Source organism: Lepisma saccharinum, chromosome 2 (genome assembly GCF_977018435.1).
Source record: "Lepisma saccharinum chromosome 2, izLepSacc3.1, whole genome shotgun sequence".
In the NCBI taxonomy this organism is placed as follows: Eukaryota; Metazoa; Arthropoda; class Insecta; order Zygentoma; family Lepismatidae; genus Lepisma; species Lepisma saccharinum.
The window spans coordinates 118,631,347-118,647,876 of NC_139230.1; the positions used below are offsets into that span (position 1 = coordinate 118,631,347).

General features: G+C 38.9%; 1 protein-coding gene across 1 annotated transcript in view; it reads left to right on the top strand.

Moving 5' to 3' along the window:
• LOC145984479 (chymotrypsin-like protease CTRL-1) overlaps positions 1–12,326 on the top strand; it is a 97,363-nt gene extending 85,037 nt beyond the window's left edge. Inside the window, exons 5-7 of the mRNA XM_083118138.1 lie at positions 398–496; positions 8,543–8,679; positions 12,075–12,326. Coding sequence (XP_082974264.1) covers positions 398–496; positions 8,543–8,679; positions 12,075–12,242 — 404 coding nt within the window. The 3' untranslated portion in view covers positions 12,243–12,326. The remainder of the gene's footprint in view (positions 1–397; positions 497–8,542; positions 8,680–12,074) is intronic.
• The last annotated feature ends 4,204 nt before the right edge of the window (positions 12,327–16,530 follow it).

Here is a 16,530-nt window from a genome sequence, read left to right on the forward strand (position 1 = left end):
TTACAGTTCTGTAATTTTTTTCAAAATAACAAAATTAAATTTGTCCCACTTATTAACAGCAAATTAATAAAATACTTTTAATATTAATCTCACTGCGAAAAATAATAACTACATACCTAGGTATATCGACTGGAAAAAATGATACCAGAGAAATTACTTTATTGTGCATAAACAACAAAATAAATCTTGATTACAGCTGCAGTTTTCACAATTTCTGAGGTATTGTTAAGGTATTCTAAAACTTTGTAACTTTCTGTTCCTATAACAGTGTATAACTACATATATCATTTCCATCTAGTATGGAACTTCATGAATTATTTTTGTTTTTTTTGAAGAAAACATGTATCGGTTGAAAATACAAAATATGATTCCAAATATAATTACCTTCATTTCACAGCCACTATTCAACCAATTGGTCTGCCTTATCGTTCACAAGCAGGAAACTCATTTGCAGGAAGAATAGGAACACTATCTGGATGGGGAGGCGATGGCGACAGTGAGTAATTAATATAGTTAATTGTAAATTGATTGAAATATTAACATAAATGGAGGGTGTCTTCCGTGTCAAGTCAACATTTTATAAACAACCAGAAGTATTACGGATAAAATAGGCGAGGTGGAAGAGTACCAAGTATCACTTTGTTGGGTGAATCTCTTACACGATGAATGAATGGCCGATTGAAGATTAATTAAGGGTGTTTGCACATTTCTTTCATGTGTGTAGTTTTCCTTGGGCATATGGTGGGTTCGGTCTACCTTTTTCCGAATTTCAAAAATATAGAGCTAAATAGTTGCATTACGTGATAAAAATCTTACATAAAATAATTGAGCACTCTAAGTTAAATTTTCATAAGCGCACATTGGCCCCAAAATATAATAGAGACAGATATTTACACTTCTTAACATCTCATTTTAGTCGGGTAAAAAAATGGTTTTGTTTTTTATTTCTTAAATTTATTGTTTACAACAACGTATAAAAAATGCGAGGGCATCAGATTTCGTCCATTATCGAGTGAGGGCAAAAAGGGCCCGAATCCGCTATGGTGAAAGTAGAAATTTTTATCTAAAATGACCAGAAATGCAATACCAAGTATCCTCAGGGAATATTGGTGGGACGGGAGATTTCGGACCGAAGCGACACATGTCACTTGGGAACTAGCTAACCAACATCAACGTTTCACACCTTAGCAGCATGATAGGCTGAACAAGTCTGCGTTCGAATGGTAAAATCCTCAAGCGACACGTGTCGCCTTTCGCTCCTATGTGAAATCTCCCGGAAACGATTTTCCATGCCACTGTAAAACAGTGAGTGTTAATAACCAAAATATTTTTTTTTTCAACATGTATTGTATTTTTGTTATTTTACGTCTCATTCCTTACACTTTTGGCAAATTTTGACGATAAGAGATGAAGTTAATGAAGGGGTACTCACAAAGAACTTCTCTATCCAGGGGACTTAAACCCCGGAACTTCGGGGCTGAGTTCGAAAGTCGACCGCCTAATGAGCTTTTTTTTTTTTTTTTATTTGAAACTATTACATATTATTGTACATGTTTACATTTTTGTCATTATAAAGTTAACATTACATTTAGGAAATTTGCATATAACATATCTCTTTTACAACGAGGGATCATTTGGTATTCCTGGTGCAGGTGATTGATAAATTGGATGTGAAAATCTTGTTGCCTATATATGGATACAAAAAGGGCATATTGGCCTAAGAGCCATTGTACACTGTGGCGTTTTGTTCTTGGATAATATGCAAAGGAAGGATACAAAAGAATATCTACTGAAATGTTACGTTCTGATGTACGACAAATTGTACTCACAAGTTTTTTGATATATAACCATGATTTTTGGATTATTTGACATTCACTAAGCTTATGCACTAAATTATCTTGTACATTACATGTAGCACATATTGGAGTATTTACTAATTTTATATCATAAAGTTTAACTCCAGTAATGAATATTTGGTGTACAATTATATACCAAGCTGATCTGACTCTTAACGTAAGGTGGCGGGCCTGTATATTATTCCATACTTCCCGCCAATTGACTCTTGGATTCCGATCTACAATTTTACACTGTTTTTGTGATAGTGAACACAGTCTTCTATATATTTTTGACGTCTCTTGCGTTGGAAGGATTGGAGATTGTATTAAAGCGTAACTGATATCCACTATTGTATTCTTAAAATACCATAATCTGTCTGGAAGTCTTGTAACATCAATGGGGGCCGCTAATTGAATGTTGTCCAAGGCGTGTCTCAGAACTTTACTAGTGAGGCTGTTTGGGTGTTGAATCAGTGTCGTTACATCAGCTTGTATACGTAGAGCCTGGCTTTTATATTCCACGTTTACAAGGTTCATTCCCCCTTCTGCATAGGGTAAACAAAGCGTTGCGTGATTTACCCTCAAGATTTGACCGTTCCAGACAAACCAGTTCACAGCACTCTTGAGCTTAAAAATATCCAGTTGCCTCAACGGGAGGATTTTTGCTACATACCACACCTTGGAGAGAGCGTACACCTGTACAAACGTCACTCTTGGCTGTATACTAATTATTCGAAATTTATTCATTTGTAGAACTGCTTTAACACCATTTATCACTCTGTCATAGTTTAACTGGATCATTCGTTGAAGGGAGCGTGCGAAAATTATTCCAAGTATTTTTATCGATGGAACAACATGAAATTCTCCGCTCTGAGGGTAAGTTATATCCGGGTTTAAATGCATAAGAGTTGATTTTTTCTGATTTACTGTGAGCCCTGAAAGGGGACCAAATTCCTGTAATACTTTAGACGTCGCAGCAATATCAGACTGCGTATTTATTAATATATTGACATCATCAGCATAAGCCAACACCTTTGTGTTTATAGATTGTATGGTGATGCCTTGTACTTGCTTTTCTAATGCAGAAAGGAGGGGTCTCAATGAGATACAGAAAGCTATCATCGATAATGGGTCACCTTGTCTTACTCCCTTGTGAATAGGAAGTTCTCTTGTCATAAATCCATTTATTTGTATTTTGGATGTTGCGTTACTATAAAGGCTTTTAAATGCTGACAAAAAATGTCCACGTATACCGTACTTTTGAAGCACATTAAATATATAATCATGGTGTACCGAGTCAAATGCTCGTTGAAAATCTATTGCTAATATAGCATTATCATGGTTATTGCTATTGACTCTATAACAAGTAAGCACTTCACGAAGCGTTTGTAAGACATTTGTAATTTTCTTGTTCATACCAAAAACATATTGTGTATCTCCAACTAGTTTTTCTACATAAGGCATAAGTCTGCCTAGCATACAGCGAGAGAATATTTTATAATCAGTACATAAGAGGGTAATGGGTCTATATTGACCAACTTCAGTGGGTTTCACACATTTTGGTATTAAAACTATAATCCCAGTATTCGAGGATTTTCCCATTTTATACCTTCGGAACACTGCATTTATCCATTCAGTTAGTGTTTTTCCCATCAACGTCCAAAATGTTTGGTAGAGTTTGTTTGGTATCCCATCCAGACCAGGTGCAGAAAACGGCTTCCCTGACTTAACCGCACGGAATACTTCTTCGCTTGTGTAGTCGTTATTTAATTGCTCACGTTCCTCATCGTCAAGGACCTCGGACAAGGATTCCAATTTATTCGTCAAATCTACATTATGTGTTATTGGTTGGGAAAATTGATTCTCAAAATAGTTGTAAAATCTGTTACGTATTTCCGGGGCTGTTGTTATTTTAATTTCAGAATTGTCGTTTATTTCGCTAATAAATTGTCTTTTCGCATTGTGTCTTTCTTGCAGCACATGGCTTATAGATGCAACCTCCTCTTTATCAAAGTGGGGGAGTCTGCTGCGAATTTTTACACCTTGTCGTCTTTCAGTTGTCATCCTCAGCAGTACAGCTTGTACACGTTTTACCTCTGTTTGCACTTGTTTCCCTTCAGTGGCTTCATGAATAAGTTCACGCAGCACACGGTAATAAAAATTATATTTATTATTCCAGTCACTAGAACGTTCCTTACAATAACTAAGACAAAACCGTTTTATGCCCGGTTTAAGAATTTCATCCCACCAGCGAATTATATCACTTTGTCTGGTACGGTGTGCTTCCCATACATTCCATTGGTCCTGAAAGGCTTGTTGGAAATTTGCATCTGTAAGGATAGAAGCATTTAATTTCCAGTAGCCATACCCTCTCGGTACTATTGGTATATCCACATTTATCGCCATGATTACGGCACTATGGTCTGAAAAACAGGTGGGTGTTATACTAAGCGACTTGATTTGTTGGCGTAAATGTGGTGTTACATAAAATCGATCTAAACGGGAAGCACAATTATTACGAATGTACGTGTACCCTTTCTGTCCAAAATATTTGACATTCCATACATCTGTAAAATTAAACCCATTTACTAATTTTTGCAAAGAATTGGAGGTATTAAAGCCAGGTCTTTGGTCCTGCGGATGCAGGACACAATTGAAATCGCCCGCGCAAATGATATGTTCTCTTGTACCCTGCATTTCAGTAGCGACATCCGTCGCAAAAAACGCATCCCTCTGTTTCCTAAATTGTGTCCCTGAAGGTGCATATAAATTATATACCCAAACATTAGCTATTTTTGCTGAGATAATTCTACCATTGGGATGGCACATCACATTTGTAATCGGAACGGTGTTACGTACTAACAGGGCTGTTCCCGTCGCTTGAAAGGTCGCATTATTATAGACTAATATGTTTGGGGGGAGGTTAAATGCTGTTATTCCACATTCTTGAAGAAGTGCTATGTCTAAAGATGATTGTAGGAAAAAATCTCCTAGCGCCTCCTGTTTAGTGAAAGATCGCATTTTGTTAACATTGATCGTAGCTAAACGGAGAGTAGTCATCATATATACAACTAACAGAAATTTAAGAACTAGGATTACCCAACACTGTGAATTATACATTTTGCCCAGGGGACACTAACATTCGTACACTGTTTTTCCACTCACTTTCATGCACACGAAACGTAAACCTTGCATATGTGCACGGTACCTCGTGTAAACACGTGACCAAGCATCATATACCTTTACTCATTTTACACATGCTATTTCTGACTTTCATTTTTACTTGCACCCACACATTCACTAGACACACTAGGGGAAACACTGAATTTGGATCCGATCACAGGTTGTAAATCAACACTCGGGGCCAAATTTGTCACACTTTGGGATCTCGTTATACGCACTGGGGAGGGGGCTATTGCCTGCTGCTTCACGTTCTTCTTGTGGTGGGGGTCAGGTGCCACATTTTGTTGTACTTTTTTCTTCTTCAACTGCTTCTGTTCCTGGAGTCTCTTCACATTTGATTTTCTTTTGGCATTGTCCTTAGTTCCTGTTGTGGTTTCACCAAGCTGAACCTTGTTTTGTTGATCTTCCAGTGTATGGGATCCTCCTGCTTCGTACATGTCAGTCTCCATTTGAAGATTACTCGTAGTGTCAGACTCGCGCATCGCTTGATCAGTTGTTGCCAGACTGTCAGTCACCAACACGTTATCCCGTACGTCACTGTGGAGGTTGTCTAAAGATGCCACCTCTTCCGCCCACGATGTGCTGTGGATAGACGCAGGTAGAGGTGTTTCCTTCGTAGGGTCCATTTTGTGTTCTAAAACATCAGCTTTTTTCGGCTCTATTTGCAGATTTTTATCGCGTTCATTGTTCACACTTTTTTCGTGCAACTGCATTGGAATTGGCAACACTGTAAATTGTGTGTCAGCCTTTATATCCGTCTCGTGCGCTGAACGTTGGCTAGGTGGTCTATGTACCTTTGCTGCATATGACTGCTTAGGCTGGATATCTACAGGAGTAGCACATGCTCCGGTATTATCTTGCATCACTCGCTCACCCATAGCACCACGTCGGTGTGGACAAAACCGTGCTGTGTGTTGAGTGTCTTCACATATTTTACAGGTAGGTTTCTGTCCATAATATGTTACCCAATATTGCATGCCCTGTATTGATACATAGGACGGGATTGGCTTATTCAGAACCATTCTCACCACCTTAATGCCTGTACGAGTTTTATAAATATGCTCATCCGAATATCGCTCGTCCACCGGAGGGGTCTTAATTTCACCATACTGCGCAAGCACTGTACGGATATGACTATCGGTTATTTCCATTGGTATAACATGTAGTCTCACTAGTGTAGTTGTCCTATCAGCCCAATCTAATCTAATTTCATGTTCATCATCCTCATCACAATACACTAACTTCCCTTCAAATTTATTAATTAACTGTTCGCCTAATAGACGCGTCACTAGCTTAATATATACGCACTTACGGTATTGGTCCAGTTCAATACTTAATACCTAGTCTTCAGTCAATGCAAGAGTATCCCGTATCCAACGATGAAGCATCAGCGATGATGGGCACTTCTTCACACTTGAAAACCATAACTTTAGCGTATTTACACGACGGATTTCCATTTTCCTTCAATTTAACAACTTTACGTGACTTGAAAATTTACGCGTTTCGCGTCGTCTAGCACGCCAGAGTCCCGATGACTCACCGGTTCACGAGCAGAGGCACGGCGATGTTGCTCGCACGGGCACTTCCGCGGAACTCCAAACTCGGCTGCCGAGCCCGTGAGACTTCGTGTAACAGAAGTGTAACCACTATTTCTGCTGGTAATGCGGAATTGTTGTTCTACTACACCATCCTTGGTGTATTGTTACACCATTGTCTTTCAGCAGAACATATGTGAGGCATAGGCGTGTAAACGGGGGCCAAAAGTCCCTCCTAATCGTAGACGACGTAGATTTTTTTCTACGGAGGAGCAAGAAAGGTATTTTTCCACGATGTAAACGAGGTATATTACACTTGAATTTGAAATTATCGCGTTCCTGCATAGCCATAATAATAATTAATATAAATTACTGCGAATGAAATCATAAGTGTAAAATATGTACTTTTAGGTTGACATTCGTTTTCTAATTAGGAGGTGTGGCCATCCTTGATCAATAATCAATAAGGATCAATAATCACCGTTCCTGCACCCAAAACTCCGATTTCACAGTTGCCATCCACACCAACAGCCATAACACCACCTTCAATAACTGTTTCCGTGTTGCCATCATCCATCTTTTACCCCCCCCCCCCCCACTCTGACACATCTTTCCGCAGGCGATGGGAAAGGGCCTATATAGCAGGCAGGCATGCATGCCACTATACTCCCTGGACTCAACCTAGCCAACCAGTAACCCTTTCCTCTCCTTCCCGAAACTACCCACCCACCCTACAGTAAACACTGGTTAAAGTACTTTTTGTTCTCTATCAACTGTCTCTGGCAACACTGACCGTAGAGACGCTACGGTCAGTTTTCTGTGCCTCTACTCTATGTGACGCAGATCTATCTATCTTCTACGTTGAAAATGCGACTTATATCGCGAAATATAGAAGTATTTCTCTTCGTGTGCTAAGTGTTTACTGTCTCCTTCATCATTTGTATTTATCCACCCTTTTGGCACCTTTTCATTGCCTGTTGCTATAATTTCACATGTGATCCTATTCCGCACACACACACACATACACACAAACATGAAATGAGGTTATTCTTTCCGACTGAATCATCATCAAAGTTTTTGCCCCCTCCTAATCAGAGGGTCTGCGCACGCCTATGGTCTGAAGGTGTAGAACATTCGAATTCAGTGTTGTATGGCACTTTTTGTGGTGGTTAACACATTGCCACCACCATTTTGATCTCGACATGGTTGCAAATTTCTTCAAGTGGTGTAGTAAGGAAGATACGGCTCTGCTAGAGAATGGCTCATCCTGATCGATCTTTCATTTTATTGAATTGCCTCCCCGTTCAGTAGAACAAATATAGACTTGCCTTTTTCTTTGCATTTTCTATTCCGATTGGCTAACAATTAGAAATATGTGGACAACACAAGGCATCTAAATATGAGGGGATTACTGTAAGATAAAAATGAATAAATGGTATAAGAAGTGGTGCGAATTGAGCGAAAATTCTCACACTTTATGTAGACTAACCAATATAGCCTACTATATTATTCGTTAAAACTCAACATTAGAATAGAAATACTGAACTATATGATGACAAAATCCATGAAATGCTCCAATAATAATAATAATAATAATAATAATAATAATAATAAATAATTAATTTTGTACATAACATAAGCGAAATTGTACAATTAAGATACTAAATTAACAGCGTAGCACAGTGATTTTATATCGTAAACACAACTCAAATGTGGCCAAAGATAATCTGTTTGTTAATATACCACAGCTTTGTTTCAAAAGGACGATTAATTTAGGAGGTGTTTTTTTCTAAATAATTACAACCTACCTTTGTAATAAAGTTTAGAGTGAAGTTTTTCATTCAATTGTTTGTCAAAAACAGGCGAATGGCTCCAAATACACCTAGTATTTTATTAGACATCTTGCATTTGCATGATAGAAAATACTTTAAAATATCTGTTCTATTGTGGGGATTTATTTTTAACATCATCTTGTTATTCGTTTTCTAGATGACAGCTCTAACAACGACTATCTGAAATATGCACAGCTAACCGTGTTGTCCAATGCTCAGTGCCGGTCTAGAGGATGGTCTATGATAGACGAGCAGCTGTGCTCTGACGGAGGTGCTGGACGCAGTTCTTGCGGTGTAAGTCATCCAAAAATATGCAGGGTGTACCTTTCGAAATGTCCCCCTCTCAAAATGTCCCCCTATAAACATGAAGAAAATGTAGGTTCTTTATTTTTTAATGATTTGGTTAATTTAACTAATTTAACTAATTTTGGCTAATCGCGAAGATGAGGATGATTGATGATGTGATGAGATTGATGAATGGACACTCACAAAGAACACCAATGCGCAGACCTGGAAAATGTAGGTTCGACTAGGACTCTAAACCAGACCTCTTACTTACCGTGCCATTTAAAAAAGAATCTATATTAGCCTACCGAATCAGCAATTACTTGGCCTGATTTTTTAGCTTCCGCTGATTTAATACATGAATTTCTCTCGACCAGCTAGTGAGACTGCAACAGAATCTGTTCCCTTTGAATTACGGATGCGTGCGCAGACTGAAAATTACATTATGTCATGGCAAACAAAGGGGATGTATTAATTCAGAAACTTAGCAATGAGTCATTGTATCAGACACCGATGTTCGAGTCGGGAGTGCTTTTCTCGTTAAGTTTCTACGTCAGTTCATCTCCTGTGTTCCAAAACATGATGCATTTCTCCATTTTAATTTGATGTTTGAGGGAAAACTGCTGATTCGAAGATACAGAAAATCAGCCAAAATATGATGGTGTTTCATCATATCTACGTGTGTTCTTGTAGAGGCACGGATAATTTTTAACCCAATAGTCACTTTCAAAACAGGTGATTTTGTTGCATGGATAGGATGGAAGAATGATAATTTTTCCTGGCATCTAAGAACCCAACTTTGAAATAAACTTAAAATGTTCAATGAACGTGGTACTTTGGTAATTTTCTGACTGATTCAAAATGTTAGTACTTATATATTTTCCCTATATTTTAAAATGTATTACTATCCGATGAAAGTGCATGTAATGTTTTATACTTTTTTAAAACAAATATCGAATTAGTCAATTAATAGAGAAATGAATTAAGAAAAACCCAGAGTGGTCCAATTTCGGCAACCTTCTCCTATATTTTCCTTAATATATTTCTTTCAAATATCATCAGCTTCCTCTTTGAGCACCCAGGTTTCACAGCCATATGTAACAACAGGTCTTATTATGGATTGGTACAATTTTAATTTTGTTTTCCTGGAAACTAGTTTAGATTAGAATATTTTCTTCTTTGAATAGTATACTCTGTTTCCGCTGATAATTTTCAGAGATCCTGTTCTTTAGAAGAATTGCAAAGATTTTGTATGTGACATTTAGAAGCGTAATTGGTCTGTAGTTACTACACTGCAACCTGTCTCTTTTTATAAAAATTGGGCAGATGATACCATGTAACCATTCCTGTGGCATTTCTTCTTTATCCCATAGTATGTTGAGTATTAATTTGTAAATTTTGTTCCTTAGCATGTATCCTCCATGTCTTATTAGTTCCGCTGGTATATTATCTGAACCGGTGACTTATTCATTTTTAAGGATTTTGTGATTTTATTTACTTCATCATACGTTGGAACAGGTATTTCAGTGTCTTCCTCTGGTGTCTGATGTAATTCATCTTCAGACAAAAAGTTATTACAATTCAGTACATCCTGAAAATACTCTTTCTAACGGAGTAGTACTTTTTTTTTTCAGACATTTCTTCTCCCGACGCATCTTTAAATGCTGTAGTTCCATCAGTGTAGTTCCCTACATGCGATTTTACAGCCTTAAAAAAAAAATCTGGAGTAATTTCTTGTATGCAATTCCTACACTTCTTTAATCTTGTCATTTAGCCATTCTTTTTTCTTCTTTTTGCATACATTGTTAGCAATTTTTCTTTTATTCTCATAATCTTCTCGGTTTGCCCTAGTTTGTCTATGTAGACATTATTGTCTTGCAGCATTTTCCTGATACATTACCATTTTTGCATTAATTATCCTGCCATTCATTCCTTCGTTTACAATCTTGTGTTTGTATTGCATCGGTTGCTGTTTTCATAACGGCTTCTTTGATTTGTCAGAAATATCTTCCAAACTTTGACTCAGTTGTTTCCTGAACTACTTTACTTTGCATTTTCTTCTATTCCATTTTATTTATTGTCCTGGGTTCCTTTCTCGTACAGGTATTAACTTTTGTTTGATTACTACCTTGACCAAAAATGGTCTGAATCACAGTTCAGACCTCTCATTGGTTTTACATCCTGTATAATTTATTTTTTCGATTCATTTACTAGAACGTGGTCTATTTCGTTGATAGTTCTTCCATCTGGGGACACCCAGGTGTCTTTGTGTATCTTTTTATGTTGGAGCCGTGTACTCATTATAGACATATTGTTTGCAATAGCATGGCTACATACTAATTCTCCATTGATATTGGATGTCTCATGTAATGTATGTTTACCTGATACTTCATTAAATGCATCCTCTTTTCATTTAAATCTCCCAACAGGACTATCAGGTCATGTCTTGAAGTTTTGTTTTGCACTCTTTGTAGTTCTTCATAAAACCTTTCTTTGATGTCATCTTCCTTCTGTCGGAGAATTCACGTTTATAAAAGTTACATTACAAAACCTTACTTTCACTAGAAGTTTGGAGATTCTCTCACTACCCGGTTCAAATCCTAATACATGCTTTGCAATTTCTTTTTTTACTAGGAATCCTGTTGTTTTGTAGATTGTTTACAACTGTAATACACAGAGCATTTATCTTTTTTGATTTCTCCTTGCCCTTTCCATCTTACTTCTTATAATGCAACTATCTGCAACTTTGTTGTTAGGACTTGATCAGCTATTTCTTGCATTTTTGCAGGTTTTAACATAGTCATAATGTTCCATGTTCCTACACAGATTGTATCTTTCTTGTTCCTTTTCTTAGACCTAGGTCGTTTTCCATTAATCCATCCGGCATTCTGTAATTGAGCTTTTTTAACGAGAGGTTATTTATGTGAGACCAGGTTGCCGGCCTAGTGCTCAACCCCTATTTCTATGGAGGACCAGGATTTTCTGTTGGGGTTTACTCCCTTAGCTGATGTCACCCACTTTAGGTGCTGGATACTTGCCCTCATCCTCCTCTGTCTGCTACAGATTTCGCTGCATTGGCCAGGGGTCACGCGGCTAAACAGATTTCGAGGACGTGGAGGTAGGATTTGTTGGTGGCATTGGCAGATGTTATACCAAATGGCGTTTCTCAGTATTTACAGAATGCCCATATCAGCATCTGAACACTCCCTGAGACTATACCAACCTTTGACCCCCATTATTATTACATATGTTCCTAGTAATTTGCAGTAGATAAAGTAAGAAATCTCCAAACAATAAATTACAAGACGCCACACTACCACGCTGCTCGTAACTTATTTACATATGTCAAACATTAATAACTATTATGTCAAACACTAATAACTATTTTTCTATTTCGTCTTTAGGGAGACAGTGGTAGTCCATTATTTGTACAAGACGGAGGACGTACTATTCAAATTGGGGTTCACTCGTGGGGCAGTGGAAGCTGCCCTTCCACAATGCCGTCTGGATGCACGAGAGTTACTCCTTTCATAGACTGGATTTCTAAGGTGACTGGAATTCAATTTCTGTAAAGTGAAAACTAAGAATGGAGGACGGGATAGAAATCTCTGAATCTCTTTCTATTAGACACCTTATATTCCCACAGTGAAACTTGTAAGACCAATCAATGTTTTTAATTTGTATGTTCACATTTAGTAACTTACAAACGTGTTGTTATGTACATGAATTTTCAATTGTAAAATTTTGCAATTAGTTATTAAATAAGTAAACGACTATGGTTGTATTTTCTTCAGGATTTTCTAAGGATCTTCTATTAGCCTAGCGTTCCTACATGCTCAATGTTCGAATTGAAGAAAATGCAGAGAGAGGGAAGTTTTAGTCTCTTATTTTTCCATTTTGAGATTTTTAAGTGACACTTCAATACATACATACACACGTACACTGGCTTCAACAAGTACTCTGGCAGATTGTTTCTTTATACATCATATTTGCAGAAGATACAATTCAAACTACATGTGTATCGATATACGCTGTATAAAACACACCTTATTACTAACTTCGTTGACCCTGTACGTGTGTGTGTGTGTGTGTGTGTGTGTGCGTGTGTGTGAGTTCGCAAATCCGTTGTTCCGAGGTGCCCCATGAGATTAAACACCAACGTTCCGAGGTAAAAAATTTAACCGAGGTAAAAATGACGGTACCTCGGAAAGCTCTCCCAATTTTTTGGACTCTACGACCTGTAAATAGCCCAGAAAATTGTTTCCAGCGAAAAGTTATTTTTACCTCGGATATGCTACACACAAACCACGATACACAAACTTGAGGGTCGGGACGGGGGGGTATGTGGCGCTAGTGTAGCTTTTTTTGACAATTTCGCGATACACAAATGACGGTTATGGTCGTTAGAATTCGTTGCAGATGGCGGGCTCCCATACACAGCGTCAGATGCACTTACTTTCCGAGGTTCGTGCGCATGCGTGTACGGTCGACAAGGACTGAAGGAGAGGGAAATCAGCTAACGGTCCCCAACCACGTGTCTTAGCTTCTAGTTCCAGGCGCAAGAGGGCAGACTCGTCGACAAACCACGGCGGGCATAGCCAGGGGGTTAAAGAGAAACACAGAGCAATGATAGGTGCTGTCGACTGATACACTGGCGGATTTAGCGGGATATAGGGGCACATAACAATGACTGAGTATTATGAAGAATGATAATATCAATAACGAAAAAATACATTTTGTTAGCAACATTAAATTGAAAAATCGTATAAATGAAATATTAGTGATAGTGGTAAACGTTACGTCGTTGCCTTGTAATCAAGAGCTCCCAGATTCGATACCCGGGGTGGGTGGGAGGGCACATACTTGTTCGGATCCCAAATAAAAATGTAGGTTCAGTCCCGATTAACCTATCTTTGTATAAATGAACTTAACAACTCAAAAATCATTCACGGATAGTATGAAGAATGTTAATAGTATGGGGAAAATAAAACTTGGTTTGATTTGGTTTGATTTGGTGTTTTAAGTCCACTTTATGCACAGTAAGGCTAATCGGGACTGGACCTACAGTTTAAAGTGGGATCCAGGGAAAATAAAACTATAATACATATTAAATATTACACATATTCATTCGTTCGAGCTAAATATTCCACATTTTTCAATGATAAGATTGTCTTTCTTCTCTTGGATAGGTACTAACATCCAAACTTGTCTCCCGATGTACTTTTCTTACCCGTGCCGTACGAGAAACTTACTTCCCTGTGCGGGGGGCGGGGTTCATAGGCCCACATATAATAATTTATTAATTTTTTTTACTGTTCTTTCTTCATTTTTTGGAAATTCAACACCACTTGCCGGACTCTTTGGCCGAGTGGTTAGCACATCGCGCTGCAAAGCCAAGGGTCCCGGGTTCGATTCCCGCTCGGGCTTGGTTGTTTGTGAATGTCCATTAATCAATTTCATCATTTCATCACTCATCCCCATCTTTGCAAATTAGCCAAGAGGTACAAAACGCGAAGGAAAATAAAATAAATCAAATCAGAAAAATCTTTGTCGTTATCACAGACCCAAACAGCACAGGTGACGTCACAGAAAGCACAGCGCGTCCCGTATAGCGTTTAGGCTTTATTCACATCTGCGCTCAAGCAACACTCGGGTCATTCATTCTTCCCTAAAGCTCCGCTCACAGTCGGAGGGTATCCACACTAGCGGTCACGCTTCGCTCCGTCAAGATACGATCAACGTGTCTGGTGTTGGTTTCCTCCAGACAGAGTACACGGATTTTTCTGTATGAAAAGCCTGTCTATTGTGCTAACTACAATGATTAAGATATTTTCAACAACGGACTTGGCTGTTGCAGCACTGGCGTTAATTAGAAGAAATTGACAAAGAAGAAAAGTAATTGTGAAAGCGGGGATTCATTGACTTGGTTGATTTACTTCGTTTTTATGCCAGTTTTGACTAATCTGGAGGATGAGAATGAATGGTAATACGATTAAATTGATGAAAGAGCATCACAATGAACATCCATGCCCAGGCCGGGATTCGAACCTGGTGGCGTAGCACGCTCTGCTAACCACTCTGACAGGAGGTCGGTTATCATAAATATAATGTTATACTTTTGGTTAGAAATCGGCAAACGTTTATTTGCAAGTACAATGTGCAAAACTGTAAATGTCAGCAATGGTAACACTACTTTGTCGATCTAGGTTCGACATAAAAAATTTCGGGCTCATTGTTTCACATCGACATTGTGTAACGACCCTGTTTGGTCGCCATTTAATTCTTATTAGACCTTGCGTGGTCACTATATTATTTTTAATCTGATGAAAGAGTTAAGCGGAATGTCCCTGCGAGGCGTACGCTTTTAGTTTAAATGTATTCAGTAAACGTTAACGGTTCCACCTCTACGTTTACGAGCTTCACTCATTATTAGACCCTGCGTGGTCGCTATATTCTTTTTAATGTTATCAATTATTGTCATTTACATCGTTCAACGTGTTCTTTAGAATAGCAGAGTCCTGCGAGGCTCATTATTAATTGTATTATCTGAATGCACACAGTTTTAGTTTATATTGTCACGTGCATCTAGTGATTTTCTCACTAGTGATTTCTCAATGTCAAAACCTTGATATTTCTCAGTACGAAGGTTGCAATATGTAAAAAAATGAGTTAGCAACGCGTACTTGTAGTAAAAATGTTCACCACCCATGCGCCACCGCGAGTATAAAACCCAGCACAGCGAGACCGGAGCTCAGTTGGCTCCCGGATGTCAACTGGCAAACATCCTGGGAAAAACCGGCCATCCAGCCAGAAGCCTAGCAGCCATCCCAGAAGGAAGGAAGGACGAGAGGAGGAAGAAAGAAGAAGAAGAGCCTAGCAGCAACCTAACTACCCGGTCTAGGTGCCAGGTTCTACCTGCCTGGCTTGTCTAGGAGCACCTAGACCTCCTTCCTAACCTGCCGCCCTTTTACAGGAGACACCGGTCGGCTTGCCGATTCCTAGCTAACGCCGGGGGTGTCGCGGCATCCTTAAATCCTTTACCCTGCGCCCGCTTGTCGGAGGTGCCGGCTGGCTACGGCCAGTTCCTAGCTTTGGTTGGGGGCACCGCGCACATACTACTTTCTCTTACAGGGGAGTCCGTGACGTCAGCAGAGAACAGCGCCCTAAATAAAATTAGGTCCCTATACTCCCCCTGGCGCCTCACTGCGAGGAATAAATTGAATGGTCCCTTCCCCCCTTTTTGAATCCAGAAGTGGTGAATGCACGTGTATGGTAAATGTAAATGCACTTGAGTGATAAAGGTTAAAGACTAGTGTGCTAACAGACTTTCTTACGATAAGTTTATAATAAACATATATATATATATATATATAAAGCTGTTGTTCACGTTTTACCCAGCAAGCCCTGAGATATCTAGAATCTGTGTTCAACGACTGGTAAGAAGTTAGCATTTATGGGTAGACTTTTGCCGTCCTCCTAATTGAAGTGTTTAGAGTGTGGTGGGACGTTGCAAAAGAATTTGGCGCCACAACGTGGGGCCCGACAGAACAGTGCAATTAAGTGAAGCCAACCGAACCGTGCATTAAAAGGACTGTCCAGTGAAAGTGAAAGTGTGGACTGTTTAAACATGGACCAAGAATTTACTGGTATGAACCTGAGAAGTAGAGGGAGGAAGACCATGGATTCAGAGTCTGGATATGGTTGCTGTGAAGAACTGGGAGAAGAGGCAGCACATTTCCAGTGTTGCCAGTGCCAACGCCAAATTCACTGGAGCTGTGATGGAAAAGATGTGGCTACCTTCCCTGCTGTAGGAGTTAAATGCCAGACGTGTGAATCTGCTCCGCAGACTCAAGTAGCGGA